Below are 25509 nucleotides of genomic sequence, written 5' to 3' on the forward strand. Positions count from 1 at the left end.
TGTGGAGGAAACAGGTTATCCTGCTTTGTACGCTCGCATTTGAAGATTGACACTCGCGCAAATAACTCTAAATTTCCAAGTTAGCGTATTGTTACTGCAGTGATTTATGATCTCTTATTAGCCTATTCCAGTGCTTGTTTGTAAGTAAGTACATAAGTTTTAACTAGGGAGATAGATTTTTAACCTGTCTTCGCACCTCTAAACCAAAGATGAAATGAAAAGTGGAAATATATACTTTTTAACTTGAAGTACATAAAAATAACAAACTGTCTCCAATCACTAGATGTGTTATTACATATAAAAGCGCGACGCGTCTTTCTCTAGAATTAGACCCCACATGGGTTCGAAATAGGCCACGACGTGTAAACCTTGCTGCTTTAACACTACGGGATTTCATGGAATCACGTGAGCACCGAAATCCCGGTCCGGGCATCCAAATCTATGTTTACCGTGATTTTCCTAAATCGTTAAGGCGAATGCCAGGGGGATTTCTACAAAGGGGCACTGGCAATTTCCTTCCTTGTTCTTCCCCTATATACTCCGTTTATAATAACCTCGTCGTCGACGGGAGAATAAACGCCGTCATAGAGAACAATATCTCTGCCTTAAGAGATGAAGTATGAAATATAAAAAAAAAGAACAAAGAATTCACGACGAGGGAGTTACGCAAATTGGTTGCAAATCGCTGTTCATGTAGGTATCGACGGAGAAGGCAAAAGTGGAAACTTCTGGCGACCGATGGATGAATGTGTGACGCAGCAGTGCAGTTTCAGTGCACAGCTGCCAAAGATAGTAAGTAGGGGACACGTCGATAACCAGGGCATAAAACCTTTGCGAATTTTATTCCCCGTACTCAGCTGGGCAGTAACTGCACCTTGCAGACAGACGCGTGAACAATATACGCAGATGTCAGCGACTGAGAGAGGATGTGTAGTTGGGCTAACTCGGTTCGAGTAATCGGCGAATCGCTCGTCATTTGAATAAGAGCGACGCCACAATGCGACGATGTTGGCAGGAATGGGTGAACTATGGCAGAGCACAGCGTCAAGGAGGAAACAGTCGGCCTGGAGGACCGACAGAACGAGAGGACCGAGCAGTCGCCACAGGCAGGCACTTCAAGCCCCTGATTCATCATTATTATCGATCTGACGTGAAACTCGTGCTTCACTCACCGCGAGGAAGGTGGCCTGAGCTCACAGCCGACTACAGTTGACCTCTGTACACCAACAAGCCAGTATGCGGTGGTGTCGGGCGCATTCGGCCTGAAATCTCATCGACTGGAGTAGAATTGTCTTCAGCGATGAGTCCCGCTTCGAATTAAGCCCGGATCACCTCCGAAGACTTGACCGGAAACGCCCCTGTCAGCGGTGGGATATCACGTGACTGGCGCCCGCCATACGGCCCGACAACCAGTAGTTACGGTCTGGAGTGTCGTTTCATTTCATAGCTGGACCCCTTTGGGTGTCACCCGCGGCACCCTTACAGCACAGCGGTACGTCGGCGATATCCAACGCCCCGTTTTGTTGCCATTCATGAGAAGCCATCCTCAGCTTATATTTCAGCAAGATAGTGCCTGCCCGCACATGGCGCGAGTTTCTACTGCCTGTCTTCGTGCTTGCCAAATCCCACCTTAGCCAGCAAGGTCGCCGCATCTCTCCCCAATTGAGAACGTTTCTACATCTAAATCTACTTCTACATATATACTCCGCTAGCCACCAAGCGGTGTGTGGCGGAGGGCTCAATTCGCGCCAAAGTCATATTTCCCCTCCTCTGTTTCACTCGCGGACCGCGCGAGGTAAGAGCGACTGTCTGAACGCCTCAGTACGAGCTCTAATTTCCCTTATCTTTGAATGGTGATCATTACGCGATTTGAGACTTTGTGATAATAATATATGCTCTACATGCTCGATGAAGAGCGGATATCGGAATTTAGTGAGCAGCCCCTTCTGTTTAGCGAGCTGTCTATCTGCAAGTGTGTCCCACTTCAAACTTTCTATGAGATTTGGAATCCTATCGCGTTGGCTAAATGTACCAGTGACGAATCTTGCCGCTCTTCTTTCGACCTTTTCAGTCTCTTGAATGAGACTCAACTGGTAAGGGTCCCATTACAGACGAACAATACTCTAAGACTTGACGAACTAACGTATTGTAAACAATTTCGTTTGTTGAAGGACTGCCTCGCTTCAGGATTCTACGAGTACCAATAAACCGCAATCTAGAGTCTGCCTTACCCGTTACTTGATCATTCCATTTGAGATCATTTCGAATAGTCACACCCAGAAACTTGATGGACGTTACCGCTTCCAAAGACTGGGCATTTATTTTGTACTCACATATTAATGGGGATTTTCGCCTTGTTATACGCAGTAGGTTACACTTACTAACATTGAGAGATAACTGCCAGTCATTACACCACGCATTTATTTTTTGCAAATCCTCATTGATTTGTTCACAACTCTCCTGTAAACTACAGCATCATCGGCAAATAGTCTAAGGCCGCTGTCAATACCATCAACCAGATCGTTTATGTAATTCGTAAAAACCAGCGGACTTATTACGCTGCCCTGGGGCACACCTGAAGTTACGCTTGTTTCTGTTGAAGGCACCCCGTTCAGGCACCCTGTCTGTTAGAAAACTTTCTATTCAACCGCATATGTCATCGGATAGACCGTAGGCGCTCACTTTTTGTAGCAAGCGACAGTGCGGAACTGAGTCGAACGCCTTTCGAAAGTCGAGAAATATGGCCTCAACCTGGGAGCCGGTATCTCGAGCCTGTTGTATATCACGCACAAAGAGAGTCACCTGTGTCTCGCATGACCGCTGTTTCCTAAAACCGTGCTGATTTCTGCAGATGAGCTTCTCAGAGTCTAGAAAGGTCATTATGTCTGAACACAAAATATGTTCCATGGAACTACAACATATCGATGTCAGTGAAATTGGAGCATTATGGGCAGGGCCCTCCAACCAGCTCGAGATTTTGACGATCTAAGGTACCAGTTGGACAAAATTTGGCACCATACCCCTCAGGAGGACATCCGAGAACTGTATCCATCAATGCCAAGCCGAATAAATGCTTGCATAAGGGCCAGAGGTAGGTCAACGGGTTATTGACTTGCTCAATTTGTGAAGCTCTTTCTCTTGAATAAAATATCGAACTTTTCTGAAATTGTAATCATTTGTTTGCCTCTACATGTACATCACATCTATAATTTACGTCCTATTCGCATATTCCTTCGTGGTGCGTTTTTTTCTTTTTTTCCCCGTATAGTATATGTCAGGACAGAGAGAGGAACCCGTAAATTAACACACTTTTTTCTCTATAATTGCTTTGAAGATCCAAATGGTTATGTGAAGTATATAACTCGACTCAATAAATGAAATGTAATATTATAGGTTCTCCGATGTGTGACGGGTAAGAAAAACATGGAAACGTTGCGTCAGGACGGCGTTGTTATTCGGCTCATATCCCGAGACGATTTCGTCACTCATCTAAGTGGTATCAGAGGGGAGCCAGGCGGTGTTTTACATAACGGTGGTAGACAGCCGCCCAGAAGAAGGTGTCAGCCGGCGGGAAGAAACGTCAGTTTTTATGAGGACACCTGGTGGAACATTCCAGGGCAGTGGTTAAGACACTGCACTCGCGTTCGATGGGACCGGAATTCAAATTTCCATCCGTCCACATCCCGTTTTACCGTTTGCGTGGTTTCCTTAAAAAGGCTAATCCAAATGCAGGAATGATTCCTTTGAATTGAAGAAAACTGATTTCCTTCCGCAGCCTACTCTAATCTAAATTTGCTCCCCGTCTGTTACCACCTCGATGTTGACGAAATGTTACCCTTAATATTTCCTTTTTTTCTTCTTTATTTGAGATTTTAAGCAGTAACTCCCCACCCTCGATTCTTTAATGAATCGAACGCTCGTGTATAAAACAGCTCGAAACGTCTGATTACTTTAGAAATGAGTTAATCTGTTAAATACATAACGTTAAGCATGTAAAAGCGTTATGGTTGAACACACATCTCAGTGTTTATCTCCAGAACTATGCGTCGTACAACGCTATAATTTTGTAAGCGTATTCAGCGATACGCGTATATATGGTCTGTAAATTGTGTTGCGAGTAGATTTATAGTAAAGAAGTAATAAACTAAGTTTCAAATTACATGTACTTTGCTGGAAGTCGCTAAGTGTTCTCGTTCTCAAATGTTCGAAGAATATATTCTGCGTTATTTGCGCGTCGATCAGTTAGCCTCCCTTAACTGTCTCAATAAATATACAGTTTGTAATTGTAATACTTCAGTTATTAACTGAAACCTGTAACGTAAGATTATATGTCGTAATGAGTAGATTATAACAGTATTTTACATTTTGAAATTCTCTAAATAATTATACGGAATGTTGAAAATAAAATTTTTCTTGCCTCTGTGAGTCGTTAGATAGGAAGCTGCAACTATGTTCTTGCACCGTTGTAGTCCTTTGGTAATATAGGTAGAAGAGTGCAAGAAGACCATAGCTGCGACAGGTTGAACGCAATGGCAACGCGAACATTACGGAACGATAGACAGGATGAGACCCAAAGGCAGATGTCGAAAAGAGGTCACTTCGGCGACTTGCGCGTCGATGGGGATGAAATGATGATGATTAGGTCAATACAACACCCAGTCCCTGAGCGGAGAAAATCTACGACCCGCCCGGGAATCGAACCCGGGCCCTTGGGATTGAAATTCCGTCGCGCTGACTACTCAGCTACGGGGGGGGGGGGGGGGGGGGAGGGGGGGCTAAAGGCTAAAGTCTATTTGGTCAAAGAGGCGTAGTTGGGAAAACCAAACACTAGAATGATGCCTTGCTCAGTCCCGAAAATTATTCGGTAACCGTCACGTCACAGATTTGGTTCAAATGGCTCTGAGCACTATGGGACTCAACTGCTGAGGTCATTAGTCCCCTAGAACTTAGAACTACTTAAACTTAACTAACCTAAGGACATCACAAACATCCATGCCCGAGGCAGGATTCGAACCTGCGACCGTAGCGGTCTTGCGGTGCCAGACTGCAGCGCCTTTAACCGCACGGCCACTTCGGCCGGCGTCACAGATTTGTTCGAACAGCATGTCTTCTAGTGCCTTTTCATCTTGCACCAAAGCCTCCAAAAATCCACGACCCCTTGATCCGCTTTCACAGTATAACCAGAGTATGTAGGCTACCACGTTGTGTTTCGCTGTCATGGCTGTCGTTATAGGCAGCTATCATAAATCGTGTCATATTCGCTGAGAGAGCATTTTAACACAGGGAACATGGATTTGTAAAGATCACGACTCCACGAATAAACATGGATGCAACAGGTCATTGCTCCCTTCGCATTCGAACTGACGCAACTTTCGGACGGATTCATTTCGAAATGGGAAGTTTGAAAATATCGAATGTGATTAGAGTTGACCTAATATAGTTGCTTACGTTACTCATCGCCATATTTTGATCCTGACATATATGACATTTGCCTTCCTTTCCTTTTTTACTGCTCACCGTGGCTGCGGCGTCAGTCTGTTCGCGGAACTGTTACATAAATGAACTATTACATAAATGTTATGAGGAAACAGATTCGGAATACACGTTAGCCGCTACTAAAAAAGGTTTACGTTGATTGACAGGACGCTTTCAGCGACTGGTTCTGACGGCGGGGAAAATATAAAACCTTTCACACATACAGCTAATTAACTTCCTTTAGGATGAACACTCAAGGAGACGAAATTATCTTTTAGAAACAATAGAACGAAGACACAGTGGTTGCATTGTCTCTAAGGGACGCATATAACGGTGTTAGCGGTTGAGTTGCGGCTGCGTCATCGTTGAGTCGTGGGAAGCGTTCGCTTTGTGGATCCTTATTTGATCCGCTGTTCCTTCTCTTCAGGAATGGCTTGCGTTGTCAGCAATCCATTCAGGCAACTCTTCGACAATAGATTCCGGGATACGTCAAGATATTTGGTGAAACAAATAACTTATTTTTCAGAAGTGTTGGCATTCAAAATTAGATCACTGTTGTGACAATTTTACGAGGAGCAAAAAAGTAGGTCAGACGGTATGTTGTCTGGATGCGCAACATACTAATTTTTTAGTGATGAGAATAGATCTAAATAAGCTGAAATGAAGTGTACATATTTTGTCACTGCAACAGTACCTTTCAATAAGGTTTTGTTGCCGCTGTATCACATAGATCAAACAAGTTCTTTATGAAGATACATTCTAATCAACATGACTGCAAAGGAAAATTTACTACCGGTACAGCTAATATAGCACACTTCCACATGCTCTCGAATACACATAATTTTAGAATTCCGACATTTAATTGCGCTCTCAAGTTAATGTCTCTATTCACTGTACCTTTTCAAACAAAATGTATTGAATAGATACCTTCCGACCTTGTTAAGTCTCCGTAATAATGCTGTAAATGGGTAGAAAGTTGAATTTCAGTTGATCTGCCATTATTAATGTTTGCCTGGCAATCGTGAATTAATCCACTCAGTTTTCTGAACTATTCCATACCCATTCCCTTCTTTTTCTTCTTACTCTTACTTTCCCTTTGTTATGACCACTGTAGGACTGCAGATTCGTTCATAGAATGGGTTAGCTCTTCTTTCATGACCTCTTCACCCTCTTCCTTGTTCTCCCCCGCTCTTCTTCTGAGACCTTCAATGTTCTCTTTCTTGGTCTACTCCATTGATGTTCCTCTGTGTGTTCTTATCCCATTCTGTGGCACTTATCGGTACTATATAAGTTAGTGTGTACTTATTCTTCCAGTTGTCCTTTTCTTAATTGCCATCTCAGATCAGTTCGTTCTCAGTTCAACAACCCGTTGTGTTCCCACTGTCTTTCTCGTCCTAAATATTGTCTTCCGAGCTCTTCTGGTATTTCTAGTCAACTCCATCTTGTCCTTGTGAGTATGATTCCTTGTGATATTGTCGTCGGATTCCAATACTACTTTCCCCTTTATCTTTGTTCCCACCTTTCACCTCCTTGTTTGGCCCTAGTGACTTCGAAAGGATTTTATTCTTTTCTTTTCCTGTTACTCACAGTTTTATTTTTCCTAGCTTTATCGTCTCCGCCCCAAATAATGCCAGGTTCTTCACAGTTGCCTTGTAGGTTCTGATTTTGTGCGTTTGTTGATATGTTGCTTTTATTTTAAACTCGTGATTTTACAGTATGCATTCCGATCCTTAAACTTAGCACATTTCAGGAAACAAAGTGATCACAATCAACACGCATCGATGATTCATGTAAAAGAAAAATGGTTTTGAAGGAGATATCTGAGAGATTTATGCTTAAATACATTCGGAGCCGATCCCTGAAGAAATCTACAACGAACTTTTGACAGGAAACATAAGCAGCTGTACATAGGATCTGGCATATTATTTATCTGTTTAAATATCCCTGAATGGGCGCAGAGGTAGAAGTTTCCTTGTAATAAAAAGTCACCGAGTCTTACTGCTGCAGCTTAAAAAAATGGTTCAAATGGCTCTGAGCACTATGGGACTTAACAGCTATGGTCATCAGTCCCCTAGAACTTAGAACTACTTAAACCTAACTAACCTAAGGACATCACACAACACCCAGTCATCACGAGGCAGAGAAAATCCCTGACCCCGCCGGGAATCGAACCCGGGAACCCGGGCGTGGGAAGCGAGAACGCTACCGCACGACCACGAGCTGCGGACGCTGCAGTTTAGCAATAATTATGGAATCGACACCAACTGCTTAGAATGTATCATGAAGGTCGACAAAATAACGATGATTTTTGAAAATAAGATAAACAAACTTGTTTTAGTAGATATTGCGTTTCTGTTTTCCTTTCTTTAGCATTTCTTTTTAAATTGCCATTTTTAATCATGTATGAAATGTATGCCTTACACAAGTGTCCACACCGTAATCGAAGGAAAATTCACAACAAAAGCTCTTGCAGTCTTTAGTAACATGGCAGTAAATAATTGTTTCGTTGTATTTTTCCAGGACAAGGATGAGCAGACGCAACTGGAGATGAAGCACCGCAAAGAAGAGGATGACCTGTACAGGAAATTTGCCCGCCAGCGGGAAGAGGAAGACAAGAGGATTCGGGAGGAGTTTAGGGTAAGTTCATTTATATTCAAGTAAAAATAGAATTGCTGTCCCATAAAGCCGAAACGCACTACTGGTCACGTGTATACGGCATTCAAGACCTGCACTGAAAACTTAACACGTGTTAGAGAAAGGAACATTCTTAAATTCTTCCATCAGAGACAGGCCTGATAACTGAATTGAGTAACAGTTCTTAGGCCTCGTCACCTCTCTGTAATAGTGGTAGTTCCTGTGTAGAATGTTTTAGCTGCAAGTTTATGCCGTGACAGTGGATTATATTAGCATATTACCAATAAAAAATAATAATCATTCGAACAAATGTTGGCAGGAATTACGAAAGTAAATACCTATGAGAAGCAATCAGAACAATAGCTAGAAGCTGCAAAACATGTTTACGTACAACAATATTCCACATTTTGGAATTAACTAATGGTTTGATTACTTTCTGCATATATCGTTTTAACACAAAAGAACAAACGTTAATAAAATATACATTTTTCCGTATGTTTACTTAAGTAAAAGTCTGTGAAGCAAAGGTTAACGAAAAGGTCTACTAAGGTAGAGTTCTTACGAACTGTGGCACGAAATAGTTCATCTATCATCTATTACCAGAAGCTGTACTACATGTACTCAACCTTAATTTCTTGATTTATACGTCTTAATACAAAGAGCAAAGAACATTCAGATCGGTCACTAAAAATACCGTAATCTACAGGGAAACATCATCGCTCAGTAAGTACGAACATCAGCAAAATCTAGACAAAGCTTCGACGTATTGCAATGAATTTTACATCGCTTTAAATCTGGGCAGGTACAATATAACGCAAATACACTCCTGGAAATGGAAAAAAGAACACATTGACACCGGTGTGTCAGACCCACCATACTTGCTCCGGACACTGCGAGAGGGCTGTACAAGCAATGATCACACGCACGGCACAGCGGACACACCAGGAACCGCGGTGTTGGCCGTCGAATGGCGCTAGCTGCGCAGCATTTGTGCACCGCCGCCGTCAGTGTCAGCCAGTTTGCCGTGGCATACGGAGCTCCATCGCAGTCTTTAACACTGGTAGCATGCCGCGACAGCGTGGACGTGAACCGTATGTGCAGTTGACGGACTTTGAGCGAGGGCGTATAGTGGGCATGCGGGAGGCCGGGTGGACGTACCGCCGAATTGCTCAACACGTGGGACGTGAGGTCTCCACAGTACATTGATGTTGTCGCCAGGGGTCGGCGGAAGGTGCACGTGCCCGTCGACCTGGGACCGGACCGCAGCGACGCACGGATGCACGCCAAGACCGTAGGATCCTACGCAGTGCCGTAGGGGACCGCACCGCCACTTCCCAGCAAATTAGGGACACTGTTGCTCCTGGGGTATCGGCGAGGACCATTCGCAACCGTCTCCATGAAGCTGGGCTACGGTCCCGCACACCGTTAGGCCGTCTTCCGCTCACGCCCCAACATCGTGCAGCCCGCCTCCAGTGGTGTCGCGACAGGCGTGAATGGAGGGACGAATGGAGACGTGTCGTCTTCAGCGATGAGAGTCGCTTCTGCCTTGGTGCCAATGATGGTCGTATGCGTGTTTGGCGCCGTGCAGGTGAGCGCCACAATCAGGACTGCATACGACCGAGGCACACAGGGCCAACACCCGGCATCATGGTGTGGGGAGCGATCTCCTACACTGGCCGTACACCACTGGTGATCGTCGAGGGGACACTGAATAGTGCACGGTACATCCAAACCGTCATCGAACCCATCGTTCTACCATTCCTAGACCGGCAAGGGAACTTGCTGTTCCAACAGGACAATGCACGTCCGCATGTATCCCGTGCCACCCAACGTGCTCTAGAAGGTGTAAGTTAACTACCCTGGCCAGCAAGATCTCCGGATCTGTCCCCCATTGAGCATGTTTGGGACTGGATGAAGCGTCGTCTCACGCGGTCTGCACGTCCAGCACGAACGCTGGTCCAACTGAGGCGCCAGGTGGAAATGGCATGGCAAGCCGTTCCACAGGACTACATCCAGCATCTCTACGATCGTCTCCATGGGAGAATAGCAGCCTGCATTGCTGCGAAAGGTGGATATACACTGTACTAGTGCCGACATTGTGCATGCTCTGTTGCCTGTGTCTATGTGCCTGTGGTTCTGTCAGTGTGATCATGTGATGTATCTGACCCCAGGAATGTGTCAATAAAGTTTCCCCTTCCTGGGACAATGAATTCACGGTGTTCTTATTTCAATTTCCAGGAGTGTAAATAGAAGAAAAATCCGGTATCATGCAGTTGTTATAATGTTCTGGAGTTACTAAATACACTTTTTTGGAACAGTAATGTGAGGTAGTATGAAGTAGCACTACTCATTAAATCACCTGTATGAAGGGAGGGTGAACGTATCAGATAAAATTAAACTACGGTACTGATAATTCTTCGTCACTGCATATGTTTCTGTGATCACTATCAAATCGGCCTAACAGAGGACATGCAAAGTATTCAGACAGGATGCTGAAATTATAATCAGATGGTTAGAAGGAAATGGTTGAAAGAAAGAAGATTGTCTGCTAGCGGAATGTTGAGCAAATATAGACAGAAACTGTATGTGGTATGGATTTTCTAGATCGAATAGTTCACATAGGGATTATTCGGAAAGATAAAATAAGGTAGGGCGTGGATAGGAGTATAGTTATTCATTTTTCGCTTACCTCGTTCACTAACAGATCAAGGAAAGAAATGACTAGTGATTGTACAGAATACGCGCCGCCATCCACTGATAGGCTTCTTGCGAAATATCGGTGGAGGTCTCTCATTGTTAAGTGAAAACTGGAGAGACAGTTGCTTTCTTGTGTCCAACAAACACTTACATTCATCAAAAATCGTAATTTCTGACGGTTCACTGTAACTACAACTAGTGAGATGGGAAGCATAAAGGATTTGAGCGAAGTCTTGGCAAAAGAGACCACAACAGTGCTGAAGCTTTGAAGAAAATCTCTGTTAGATTACAAGTAATGCACGGAGGTTTTCTTGCTGTTTTCTTCTTCACCTCCTTACGGTCTGTAGGCAGCGGGATGGTCTAATGGCAATCCTCCATGAGCTAATCGTCTTGTTTTCCAATGTAAGCGGCGTCTTCTGAGAATTCTGCTCGCTACTTTCATCGTTTTCATCTTGCTTCTATTTTCCTGTCAGTTAGAGCAGCACAACAAGATGAGTGAGGTAGTAAACAACTGATTCAGCTATAGAATTATTTTAAGTTATTTCCACATAAGCAAGTTCCTCCTCCGTATTTCTCTGTACTACTTCATACGTTCTTCTGCCTGTTCGGGGTAGGCACAGCATGCGGTGCCAGTATCTGGTCTGCGATTCATATTTTTGCAACGCTCTATAAGGTTTTTTTGTGCAGGATTCTTTTCCCGTTTAATAAAATATTCATAGATGTCAACAGAATATACGTCCCATTGAATTCTTCTCTCATCCGAGTAATTGTAGAGCAGAAGTCTCTCTCATATGTTACACCAGAAATAAGTAGGCACCCCAAGTTTCTGAAATCGTTTATCCGTGCCAGATTTCTCCCTTGCAACATTATAACAGTCTGCTCCTTTCTCCGTCTACAGTTCATCACTTCAGATTCGTCTTCCTCTTACTGACCTTATCGCGTGTCTCGACGGGATCGGCCTGTAATTTCGCATTTGGCAAAGTGGGTGGCCGGTAGCCCTTCTTGACGCCAACACAACTTCCCGTGATGGCATTTGTGTGCCCTATATGTCACCCTATATGTCTGTGTCTACTGTTACCTCACGTGCAAGTGTCGAAGCTGAGTGGCGGTAGGAAGATACAAGACGACTTAGACAAAATTTCCACTTGGTGTACCGCGCGGTCTTACGCGCCTTGTCACGGTTCTTGCGGCTCCTCCCGTCGGAAGTTCGAGTCCTCCCTCGGGCATGGGTGTGTGTGTCGTCCTTGGCGTAAGTTAGTTTAAGTTAGATTAAGTAGTGCGTAAGCTTAGGGACTGATGACCTCAACAGTTTGGTCCCATAAGACCTTACCACAAAGCCACTTGGTGTGACGAATAGCAGTTAGCCCTAAATATGGAAAAAATGTAAGTTAATGCGGATGAGTGGGAAGGTCAAACCTGCGATGTCCGGATATAGTGTTACTAGTGTGCTGCTTTACACAGTCAAGTTGTTTAAATATCTGGGCGTGATGTTGCTGAGCGATATGAGATGGAACGAGCATGTGAGAACTGTGGTAGGTTTCGGTTTATTGAGAGAATTTTAAGAAAAAGTGGCTCACATGTAGGACGCTGGTGCGACCTGTACTTGAGTACTGCTCTAATTTTTGGGATCCGTACCAGGTCGGGTTGAAAGAACTCATCGAAGCGATTCAGAGGCGGGTTGCTAGATTTGTTACCGGTAGGTTTGAACATCACATAAGTGCTACGGAGATGCTTCGGGAGCTCAGATGGGAATCCCTATAGGAAAGGCGACATTCTTTTCGAGAAACACTACTGAGAAAATTTGGAGAACCGGCGTTTGAAGCCGACTGCCGAACGATTCCACTGCCTCCAACATACGAGGCCAGTTCAATAAGTAATGCAACACATTTTTTTTCTGAAACAGGGGTTGTTTTATTCAGCATTGAAATACACCAGGTTATTCCCCAATCTTTTAGCTACACAACACTATTTTTCAACGTAATCTCCATTCAATGCTACGGCCTTACGCCATCTTGAAATGAGGGCCTGTATGCCTGCACGGTACCATTCCACTGGTCGATGTCGGAGCCAACGTCGTACTGCATCAATAACTTCTTCATCATCCGCGTAGTGCCTCCCACGGATTGCGCCCTTCATTTTGCCAAACATATGGAAATCCGACAGTGCGAGATCGGGGCTGTAGGGTGCATGAGGAAGAACAGTCCACTGAAGTTTTGTGAGCTCCCCACGGGTGCGAAGACTTGTCATGAAGAAGGAGAAGTTCGTTCAGATTTTTGTGCCTACGAACACACTGAAGTCGTTTCTTCAACTTCTGAAGAGTAGCACAATACACTTCAGAATTGATCGTTTGACCATGGGGAAGGACATCGAACAGAATAACCCCTTCAGCGTCCCAGAAGACTGTAACCATGACTTTACCGGCTGAGGGTATGGCTTTAAACTTTTTCTTGGTAGGGGAGTGGGTGTGGCGCCACTCCATTGATTGCCGTTTTGTTTCAGGTTCGAAGTGATGAACCCATGTTTCATCGCCTGTAACAATCTTTGACAAGAAATTGTCACCCTCAGCCACATGACGAGCAAGCAATTCTGCACAGATGGTTCTCCTTTGCTCTTTATGGTGTTCGGTTAGACAACGAGGGACCCGGCGGGAACAAACCTTTGAATATCCCAACTGGTGAACAATTGTGACAGCACTACCAACAGAGATGTCAAGTTGAGCACTGAGTTGTTTGATGGTGATCTCGAACGAGTGTGTTCGCACGCTCCGCCATTGCAGGAGTCACAGCTGTGCACGGCCGGCCCGCACGCGGGAGATCAGACAGTCTTGCTTGACCTTGCGGCGATGATGACACACGCTTTGCCCAACGACTCACCGTGCTTTTGTCCACTGCCAGATCACCGTAGACATTCTGCAAGCGCCTATGAATATCTGAGATGCCCTGGTTTTCCGCCAAAAGAAACTCGATCACTGCCCGTTGTTTGCAACGCACATCCGTTACAGACGCCATTCTAACAGCTCCGTACAGCGCTGCCACCTGTCGGAAGTCAATGAAACTATACGAGACGAAGCGGGAATGTTTGAAAATATTCCACAAGAAATTTCCGGTTTTTTCAACCAAAATTGGCCTCGTACATTGCACGTAAGCACCACGAAGATAAGATACGAGAAATTAGGGCTTATACGGAGGCTTACAGAGCGTTGTTTTTCCCTCGCTCTATTTGCGAGTGGAACAGGAGGGCAAATGACTAGTAGTGGTACAGGGTACCCTCAGGCACGCACAGTGCGGTGGCTTGAAGGCGCAGATGTAGATGCAGATGCTGGTGTAGAAAGTTTTCTAAATGTCTGCGAAGCATGTTACTGAGGCAGGACGTGTGTACGAGCCCGGTATTCACCTAGTCCCATGTCGGTGACCGCGTGCAAACAACTTCCAGCCCTTGTCGTTAATCCGCCCAGCAGATTTGATCTGGGACTGGAGCGCACCGCAGTGTCCTGGAAGTGTTTCTACGCGCTCGGTTATTCGGACGGGGACAATTCACGACTTGAGATAGTAAGTTATCAATTTTCTTTTGTAAAGATTCCAAGTCATTTTCATTTTATGTATTTAATGCTATTAATGTCAGCATGTATTTAATGCTATTAATGTCAGATCTGACTGTTGTAAAAATGTCCGTTTATTCTAGTACGAAACGTATGTTTTGATTCACATTCTTTAACTAGATCTTCTACATACCTAGGCCGTAAAAAATTATTTATGGATAATAGGTTTAGAGGAGCAACAAAATGGAAACAGTTTGTATATGACAAAAATGTCTCTGGTGCACCGCTTACACGCCACGAGTCCATGAAAGTTTTGCCGTTTGTAATGTTCAGAGATAGTGTTGAACGGCTGTGTGCTGAACGTTGTTTTAGAGATGTTGCTGACCTCGTATTGATTTCTTTTTGTGGGGTGGGAGGTGGGGGGGGGGGGGAGGGAGATGAGATGACGCGTTTTGTGTAAAATACAGCTACCGACGCTCCAGAAGAGCTGAATGCCAGTTCGGTCGAAGCTGCAGTCATTATTTGCGACCGACCGGAGTGGCCGAGCGGTTCTAGGCGCTATAGTCTGGAACCGCGGGACCGCTACGGTCGCAGGTTCGAATCCTGCCTCGGGCATGGATGTGTGTGATGTCCTTAGGTTAGTTAGGTTTAAGTAGTTCTAAGTTCTAGGGGACTGATGACCTCAGAAGTTAAGCCCCATAGTGCTCAGAGCCATTTGAACCATTATTTGCGAAACATCTTGTTGTTTGAGCTTGTCAGAGAATCAGTAGTACGCAGATGCTAGTCGTGTATTGATGTAAACGGACGAAATTTTCAGCAACACCTCTGAAACAGTCTTCATCAGGCGGCAGTTTGAACACCGTCCTTGAACATCACTAGTGTCAAAAACTTCACGGACCCATAAAGGGGAACGGTGTATCTGATACATTTTTGTCACATACGAAAGTGCTTCTTTTTATTTCCTCTAAACACTCTAAAATTTTGTATACATAGTTTCTCTTGCAACCTCTATCTTAACTACGGGTGATGTAAATTACGAGCTTGACTTACTCCTCTAGTTGCCCTTGCGTCTACTTTCTCGTACGTTTCTAATGCTATTTGGTTCTCACACATATAATTTTAATGCAATTCTAGTTTATCTTTAGATTCTTCAGAGCTTTTACAGCACGTTGATATCGTCCAGTTTGTTTCCTGTATCTATAAACGCAATCAGAAGTTCTTAGCAACGTGAAGCAAGACTATATGGAGGCACCGAAAGAAAAGGTGCAACACCAGGTAATAAAAGGCTGGTTTCAGGAGCAGGCCACAGTGTTTCGAATCAAACAGGAACGTAAAAGAATGAATCTGATATAACGTTCACACTCGATTTCTGCGAAGTGCGCCCCATAAACGTATCAATGACATCGCGTAAACACAATTTCTATATTTGTTGTCTCTGTCTTTAAGTGACGACCTGAAGATATAATTACTGCCATCTCAGAAACGAACGAAAAATCTATACCTAATGTTGGGGTGGGACATAGCATTAGTTTGAACCTCTGGTTTTGCGCCCAAGTAAATTTAACATCATATTTGAAATTATCTGTGAATGCCACGAAGAATTGCCTTCTGTTCTTATCGACAGTATCCCAGTATTTCATCATAAAAAGGTGAATAACTTGGGTAGAGCTTTGGACGAGCACGTAAAATAGACAGAAAATACTGTCGCCACATACTGAAAGACTTCCGCTTGCCTCTTTGTTCTCCAGAAGTTTCGAAACGTGTTTCCACAGTTTGTGGACCGTAAATGTGTGCAGTCACTCGTCCTGCAGAATCTGTAACATAGCGATGTAATACACCACCCCACGATTACTGAAAATTCTAGACGATTGGTAGTAACCAAGAATGCTCGAGTGCGTTACATCTACACGGTCCCTGTGTCTGGCCAAGTCATTGTTTCAAACGCCCAGTTAGGAAGGTTTCGACCATAGAACTTACGTGCCTATGACATGCGACGTCTACTTCGTTGATTCGTCAGTGGCATGCCCTCCAGTACTTTGCATCAGAGATTACTACCTGTCATCCCATCGTAACCACAACATCTCATTTGTCTAGTATCCTGGTTGTGCCCATCGGCAAAACAATTTTCTATTGTAGCTGTCCGCTTCTGAAACAAGCTACCCTTCACTCTCCGCAAAATTTAATGGACTCTTGTAGTTAAGAAAAGGCTGAAGCACGTAAGAAGCACTTCCTTTTGACAATTTATGTTTGAACTATAATTGACATACAGGGTGACAATTAGTGAACTATATGAAATAAAATAGTTATAAATTCCAAACGGTTTGCGTTAGGAGGTTGACACTGCACGGTTGACAGCAGGGGATTATGGCAATTAGTATGGTTTGCTTTAGCGACGAAACCCACGACGAAGTCCACTTTCAATTGCACTGGATCATCAATAAGCAAAATTAGCGCATTTGGGGGATTGAGAATCCGCATTTCGCGATCGAGAAGTCTCTCCACCCTCAACGGGTGATTGTGCAGTGTGCAGTGTCCAGTCACGGAATAATCGCTGAGATATTCCTTGATGGGACGGTGCCTGGTTGTGCCCATCGGTAAAACAATTTTCTGTTGTAGCTGTCCGCTTCTGAAACAAGCTACAAAACTTGAAGGTTTTGGAAGATGATTTGCTCCCCGTAATCCAAAGTTACCCTGATTTCGACCTGATGTGGGTGATGTAAGACGGAGCTGGACCGCAGCGTGGCAGGAGAGTGTTTGATGTCCTGAGGAGCACTTTGGGGACCGCATTCTGGCTCTGGAGTACCCAGAGGCCACTGGATGGCCCTCGATCTGCCGCCATATTCTCCGGATCTGAACACGTGCGACTCCTTTTTGTGGGGCTGTTTTAAAGACAAAGTGTACAGCAATAGCCCCAAAACCAATGCTGAGCTGAAAACAGCCATTCAGGAAGTCATTGACAGCATCGATGTTCCGCAGAATTTCTCTATTCGTCTGCGCGACATCATCGCCAATGATGGCAGGCGTATTGAACATTTCATAACCTAAATCCGAATATCTGAAGTGACGTTTACATGTTGAATAAACTGTGTGCACGTCCTAGTTTGTGACTAATTCACGTTTTTTTTTTTTTTCATGTTGGTCAATAATTGTCACCCTGTAACTGTCAAGCAGTATTTTCTCATTGTCAGTTAACCCCCTTTTTCTGAATGTCTCTTCTGTACTTGTGTTCTGTCACTTCAGTATCTCTCTCTCGCCGTTTTTGCCATCTCTCCTCTCAAATCTACTGTTGCCGATGACCGGAGGGCAAATATGCCTACCAGAATTTGTCTCTTTTTCCACTTCTAACAAACGTACATAAACTGTGTTTTTCCTGCTGGCTGTTATAGTTTCCGCTATTTATGTAATAATCATTTTCTAATCATTGGATTGTACGTTAGGTGCAAGGACACCCACTATCCTGAGACGTTCTTGTAGTCTATCGATGGAGCTCCCGTTGTGTCGCGCGATGTCACACATGAATGCGCAAAGTCTTAGCGATGTGAGGCAAGTGAGACAAACTACAAATTGGTGCAGGGAGAGGCATTTCACTCACAACACAGACTCTTTATTATATAACTAAACGATTGCAGATCAATCACTGGAAACAGCAACTTTCATAAAATATCTAGAAGTATGCGTACGGAGCGATTTGAAGTGGGACGACCACATAAAATTAACGGCGCGTAAGGCAGAGGCCAGACTGAGTTTCATTGGAAAAATCGTCGGGAAATGTAGTCCACCAGCAAAGGAAGCAGTTTACAAAAGACTCGTTCGACCAATACATGAATCGCTGGTCAGGCTGGGAACCGCCCAGATAGAACCGATAGAGGAAATAGAGAAATTCGAAAGATGGACAGCACGTTTCGTCACAGGTTTATTTACTAAGCGCAAAAGCGCCACGGAGATGCCCAACCAACTGCAGTAGCGGAAGCCGCAAGGGAGGCGTTCTGCATCACAGTTTACTGTTAAAGCTCGTGGTTCCTAGAAGAATCAACAAATATATTGCTTTCTCCTGGATATATCTAGCGAAAAGGCGACGAAGATAAAATTAGGAAGATTCGAGCGCACACGGATGCTTAACAGCAACCGTTCTTCCCGCAAACTACTCGCGATTGGAGCGGGAAAAGTGGAAAGTGATATTGCTACACAAAGTGCCCTCCTCCACACATCGTCAAGTGCCTTGCGGAGTGTAGATTTAGAGGTACAAGACGAACTGCTCCGCTGATTTACTCCAAGACGTAAACAGGCGGACTCGGATTAGCTGCCAGCACCAGCACACTATTCAAGTGTGAAAAAAGTCCCATACTCTTGAAATGAGCATAGGGGAGCATAAGCAGGAATCATGCATAACCGCTTTTGGTAAGGTGCTAAGCGAGGTGGTTTGCCATTGCCTTCCTCCCACCTGTTATGACGTGTCAGGTGCCTGTCTGTGTCGTGTGGATGGTATTGATGAGTGCTTTTAGAGGTTAGTGCTGGTTTGTGTTGTCACAGGTGAAGGGGAGGAAGAGGGCGAAACCTGTTGCCGGCACATACGCTACTCTTCTGGAACAGCACGGGTCCGCCGAGCTTAACCCCCCCCCCCCCCCCCCCCCTCAAATCCCACGAAAGAATCACCATCAGCACTATCACATGCCCTTACTCCATAAGACACTGCAGAGAGGTTTAGGAATTCAATTCATGACACTAAGACAAAGACTGGTGATCAGGAACTTCATGCCAGCACCTCTCTCCCGTTTCCGGCTGAATATTAGTAATGGAAAAGTTTTTGCAGCAATGGGATTCGAACTGGCTTACCTCAGAGTCGAGCGCCGTTGCACTGGCATGCATTAGCATCCTCGGCTACGGAAGCGCGTAGTAAACTATTAAATCAGCCGCATTTTGGCCCCCGAGACAAAGTGAAACTTCTTATCACCTCAAAGGCAACAATTAAAAGCACTGATGCTACTACTTCCACAGAGACTTAGAGATCCAACCACTGGACTAGAAAATGTACACCGCTAACGGTTCATACGCCGTCTACAGCAGGCTTCTAGCAACGCCACAAAGATAAAACAAGATAACAATTTAAAGTCCACTGGAAAAGGTCACATCAGAAGTCCACATCAAATTTCTACCGACAAATCCCTTGGCCAAATCCCTTTCGTTCAGTGGAACTACCTCCACCTAGCAAGTGGATCGCTGTCGGCATTCTAGGTAATGAGCTGGATGACAAACTTGCCAAAGAAGCAACGGGGATAGAAACACTCGAACTAGATATACCAAGTCCTGACTTAACTATCACATCCAGAAGAAATGGAAAGACTACTGGCAAAATTGCAACAAACACACCACAAATGTCTACCAGACTTGGTAACGAAGATCAAGGACGATACGTATTGCCTCGTACCATTTCAGAGTTGAACGTATCAAATTAGCACAAGTATTTCTACTGCTACAAGAAGAAGCCTGCGGGATGAGTCTCTGAAGAAATACTAACGGTTCACCACATCCTTGAAGAATGTGGAGCTACCGAGGACTTCCGGCGTCAGATGGACGTAGGGCACCGTCTGTCAGAGATTCTAGCGTATGATGAGACAGGCGTAAGCCATGTTTCACTTTCTACGAAGGAGTCGATATCACAGTAAGATTTAAAGACAACGCCTTTATATGTCGGCTTAGGGGCCTTTCACCACCGATTTAGTGTTGAGGGGCCACCCAATTGAGTCTTCGCACTCGATCCCGCTATGGACGACAAAATACTTGTTTCTATTTACGGAACGCAACATAATAACTATACATACCAGACTGCCGTGCTGTCACGTTACTATTATTTGTGAAAGGTGAATTTTAGTAGGTTATTTACCCATCCGTATAGCTTGTACAAAACGTACCTACGTCTTCAGTCATCGTGAGTGGATCGAGAGACTAATAACCACGTAGCTGAGTCCCTTCATATTTACAGTCGTCATCATCAGCAGCAGCTGGGACTGTGTTTACCGAGTACGTGCAAGCTTGAAAAAAACCGAAATTTTCACTAACGTGTCCGAAAATGATTAATTGGAATTTTATGCTTCTACAACGGAACACACGCACAACACTTTCCAAAACTTTCCATGTTGGCAGAACAGATTTGTTGATCACTGAGGGTTACTCACTCCCGACTTCGTACACACGACACTTGAAACACCACCTCCACCCACAGGGCTTCCAACTCCTCCGAGAGCTGTCAGCGCAGTCCTCTATGTCAGGGGCTCTGAATCGTTCCGTGAAATTATTTACCATTTGTCCCATTCAGCCAATTAACCTCAGGAATAGAAATTGTTCATTGGTCATCTTTTGCTTGCACTACTCTGTAAAACGCTTTGAAACGTCCCCTTTGAAAATTAAAAATGACTGTGCTGGTAAACTTCTACGTTACTTGATTTTCAAACAGGTGAGCAAAACTGAACGTACTCAGACGTTTCTCTCTTTACTTATTCTGATCATCACTAAACTGACACACAATATTTTTAGCTCAGTGCAGTCTGACTTTCAATAATCCCTACAAAAGAATGGCCCTGACTAACAATAACCTATACCTTTCATCAATCACTTACCTCACAAAAATCTTCGTTACTGGAACTACTGCAATACAGCGAGTGACAATACTGCCAGCGAAATAAAAGATTCTAACTGCTGAAGGCACTAACTACTGATAGGCATAGTTAGCAAATGAAAGATTTTGATAGAGAACAATGTATTTACCTTAAATCAATTCATGACATCCTTCTTTACAAATTTCCTTTTTCTGACGAACACACGTCCAGATCGTCCGCTCTCAAAACTCTGGCATCCCTCTCCCACATTCACCACTGCGGGCGGCTCACCTGTAACTGCGCAACGCTATGCGCTGTTCACATCCAACTGCCCAACACTACACAAGCAAATATTCCAACAATGAGTCCAACCAGAGCCACAGTCTGAACACAGCGCAGCCAGCGATTTTCATACAGAGCGCTACGTGGCGTTACCACCATACAAACCTAAACAGCCTACTACAACTTTTACAAGTTTTTTCCCCAGCGAGTGCTGGAAAACACTGCCAGTCCTCGGGAAATCGCAGTCTTAAGCGAGCCTCATAGGAATTGGCCATAAACCATTTGGAAAGATTATGAGAAAACTGGCTCATCATCTCCATAATGAACAGGAAAGCCTTCACTCACCCCCCCCCCCCCCCCCCCAGATACCTGAAAAAAGGCTCTAGAGTTCGCAGCAGGTGACAAAACGAGCACACAGGCGCGATCAAGAATCGTTGTCGCACAGAATGCCTTTAGTATCGATCAATAAAATGTCAAACGAGTAGAATTCCTAGTTAGCTGTAAGAGATAAACAACTCGGGCAGTATTAAGGAGGGTTTCGGGAAGGCCGCTCTTGCGCCGAGCATATCCTTAATTCGAAGTCAATCATCCGTCACAGAATGCTGAGTTCTTGTAAAATCATGGTGTTTTCTGTATACTTCAAAAAGACTTTTGACACGGTAGACAGAGAGATCCTCGATGGGGTACGAAATCAGAGAGACCGTGACAGGCCTAACCTACAAGGTGAAGCTCAACGGAGAATTGTCTAGGCCCAATGCAATCAAGACAGGCGTGGGACAAGGTGACGGACTACCACCGCTACCATTCAGCTGTGTTCTAGAAAAGACTTTGAGAATTTGGAAATCGAAACTTTAAACTAAAAGAATTAGGAGAAAAGTCTGAATGAATTGCTCACTGCCTGGCCTGTGCGGATGACTTTCCGACACTCTCGGAAGCCCCAGAGGAAGCAACCATCCAGATCAACCTACTAGAAAGGATCGCCATTAGAACGCGGCTGAATCTGGACAGAAAAGATCAAATTCGTGATGAAGGACAAATATGGAGCGAAATTACATGGAGCACAGGTAGGCCAGATTACTGTGGTAAAGAAACTAAAGTACCATTACCTCTGTGAGACCGTACAAGAAAATGGATTACAAAAATATGCGATTGGTGATCGAATCTCAAAAAATGAGGATAGCGTACGGGCTGACTAAAAACTTTCACAACAAACTGTGCATCTTCTGGAATACCAAACTAAGACACTGTAATACTATGGTCAAACAGAATGCGTGTACGCCAGTGATTGCCTCTCTATGAACTACAAGCTAGAGAAGTTGGAGATCCCGGAAAGGAGAATCCTACGAAAAGTCATGGTTGTAGTCCAGTCTGAGGCAGGCTGGAGATTTTGGAACAACAAACGAGAGAGTACCAGAATGTGGTGAGGATCTCACAGACCATGAGGAAGAGCAGACTGATATTTCTTGGTCACTTGTACGGATGGACAAAAATTGACTATCGTAGAAATACTTGATTACTCCTGGAACGAGAAGACTACCACGACGTGGATTAAGGAGACGCTGAGAGGTCCAACATCTCGGAAAACCTCATGTTGTAACGGGACGTCTTTCGAAGCAGAATATGAAGTTTGCTAATGTTTCAACTCTATCTCAACAAACACCAAAATGATGTGGAGGGTAGAACAAAAGCAGCAGCACGGCTATCGTATGAAGTAGTACTGGAAAGGGCAAACTCCGAGCAAAGAGAAGAAAATGAAGTTGCAGCGTGAGCCTCAGTGGTAAATTCACCAGCAACAGAAGCACAAAATCAAAAACTACTGTTCGGATGCCGCTCCTTTCGAGACCACCAAAGGCAGAACGGACTCTGTAAGCGAAAGAATGAATAACCCAAAGTAAACGAGGCGGTGTTTCGCAGCGAGTGCCGAAATTGATCTCGCCTTCCGCTCTGAAGGGCGTGGTCGCTGCCTGAGGAAGTGCCGGAGACATCCTGCCGGCAGAAGAACGGCCCGGGGGGGAGGGGCCAGGAGCCGGGCGGGCCCACACCTCATTTCACGGGGCGCCGCTCAAGCTCAACAATTGCTTTGCCACGGGAGGGGCACACGTGGACTGGATGGAGGTGAACCGGATGTGCAAGAGGCGGCGGTGACTCCGTCGGAAGCCGCAGAGATAAAGAGTGCGTGTTTCACTGCTCCTTGTATACTTTTATTTTCAAACGGAAACAATAATCGTAGATAGTACCTGAACGATAAAACAAGTTTTATAAGCCTATCATGGTCGACATCAGTGTAACATAAAGCTAAATCGTATCTACTAACAGCAGCATTTGCAGCGTGAACTGGCAAAACAGGTCACACTAAATATAGAAGGAGAAAATATCCTGAGATGGGATGCGGTTTTCGCTAAGTTAAAGCAAACGATGTGGTGAATTAGCTGACGTACTGATGTCATTTTTAATATTTATAACTGTTAAATTATGCCCTGCATTTTCCTAAATGAAAGAGCCTTCGACGAACACTTCAACGTCATAACATACGTGTAATGTGATCAAATAGTTACATAACTTCCCCAAGGTGTTAAATACAGTTCCTGAGTCATCAGTCTTCTGAATGGTTTGATGCGGCCCGCCACGAATCCCTTTCCTGCGCTATCCTCTTCATCTTAGAGTAGCACTTGCAACCTACGTCCTTAGTTATTTGCTGGATGTATTCCATTCTCTGTCTCCCTCTACAGTTTTTGCCCTCTACGGCTCCCTCTAGTACCACGGAAGTCATTCCTTGATGTCTTAGCGGATGTCCTATCATCCTATCCCTTCTCCTCATCAGTGTTTTCGACATGTTCCTTTCGCCGGCCGGAGTGGCCGAGAGGTTCTAGGCGCTTCAGTCTGGAACCGCGCGACCGCTTCGGTCGCAGGTTCGAATCCTGCCTCAGGCTTGGATGTGTGTGATGTGCTTAGGTTAGTTAGGTTTAAGTAGTTCTAAGTTCTACCGTTCTCCAGACGTACATTCTCAGAAATTTCTTCCTCAAATTAAGACCGATATTTGATATTAGTAGACTTCTCTTGGCCAGAAATGCTCTTTTTGCCAATGCTAGTCTGCGTTTGATGCCTCAAATGGTTCAAATGGCTCTAAGCACTGTGGGACTTAACTTCTGAGGTCATCAGTCCCCTAGAACTTAGAACTAATTAAACCTAACTAACCTAAGGACATCACACACATCCATGCCCGAGGCAGGATTCGAACCTGCGAACGTAGGGGTCGCGCGGTTCCAGATTCCGTCCAGCATTGGTTATTTTGCTACCAAGGTAGCAGAATTCCCTAATTTCATCTGCTTCGTGACCGTAAATCCTGATGTTAAGTTTCTCTCTGTTCTCATTTCTGCTATTTCTTATTAGTTAGACCTATCTTCGATTTACTATCAGTCCATATTCTGTACTCGTTAGACTGTTCATTCCATTCAACAGATCATGTAATTCTTCTTCACTTTCACTCAGGATGTCAATGTCATTAGCGAATCGTATCATTGATATCCCTTCATCTTCAATTTTAATTCCACTCCTGAACTTTTCTTTTATTTCCATCATTGCTTCCTCGATGTACAGATTGAACACTAGGGGAGAAAGGCTACATCCTTGCCTTACACCCGTTTTCATACGAGCGCTTCGTTCTTGGTCGTCCGCTCTTATTATTCCCTCTTGGCTGTTGTACATATTGTATACGACTCGTATCTCCCTATAGCTTACCCCTATATTCTTGCCCCCGCAAGGGGCCTCCCAGCCATTGACGTTCTCAGAATTTTGAACATCTTGCATCATTTTACATTGTCGACAAATCCTATGAACGTGTCTTGGTTTTTCTTTAGTCTTACTTCCATTATTAATCACAACGTCAGAATTGCCTCTCTGGTGCCCTAACCTTCCCTAAAGTGAAACAGATCGTCATTTAATACATCCTCAATTTTCTTTTCCATTCTTCTTTATATCGTATGGAAGTTGGATACACGAGCTGTTAAGCTGTTTGTCTGATAATTCTCGCATTTGTCAGCACTTGCAGTCTTCGGAATTGTGTGGATGATATTCGATTCCCGGCGGGGTCAGGGATTTTCTCTGCCTCGTGATGACTGGGTGTTGTGTGTTGTCCTTAGGTTAGTTAGGTTTAAGAAGTTCTAAGTTCTAGGAGACTGATGACCATAGATGTTAAGTCCCATAGTGCTCAGAGCCATTTGAACCATTTTTGTGTGGATGATATTTCTCCGAAAGTCAGATCGTATGTCGCCAGACTCACACATTCTACAC

The 25509-nt window shown here is 44.5% G+C and overlaps 1 protein-coding gene across 1 annotated transcript in view; it reads left to right on the forward strand.

Annotated features, from left to right (window-relative positions):
- The window catches only part of LOC124798171 (hillarin), a 544164-nt gene that overhangs the window by 421833 nt on the left and 96822 nt on the right, over positions 1–25509 (forward strand). Inside the window, exon 2 of the mRNA XM_047261455.1 lies at positions 7996–8112. Coding sequence (XP_047117411.1) covers positions 7996–8112 — 117 coding nt within the window. The remainder of the gene's footprint in view (positions 1–7995; positions 8113–25509) is intronic.

The sequence above is a fragment of the Schistocerca piceifrons genome, chromosome 5 (assembly GCF_021461385.2).
Source record: "Schistocerca piceifrons isolate TAMUIC-IGC-003096 chromosome 5, iqSchPice1.1, whole genome shotgun sequence".
Classification (NCBI taxonomy): Eukaryota; Metazoa; Arthropoda; class Insecta; order Orthoptera; family Acrididae; genus Schistocerca; species Schistocerca piceifrons.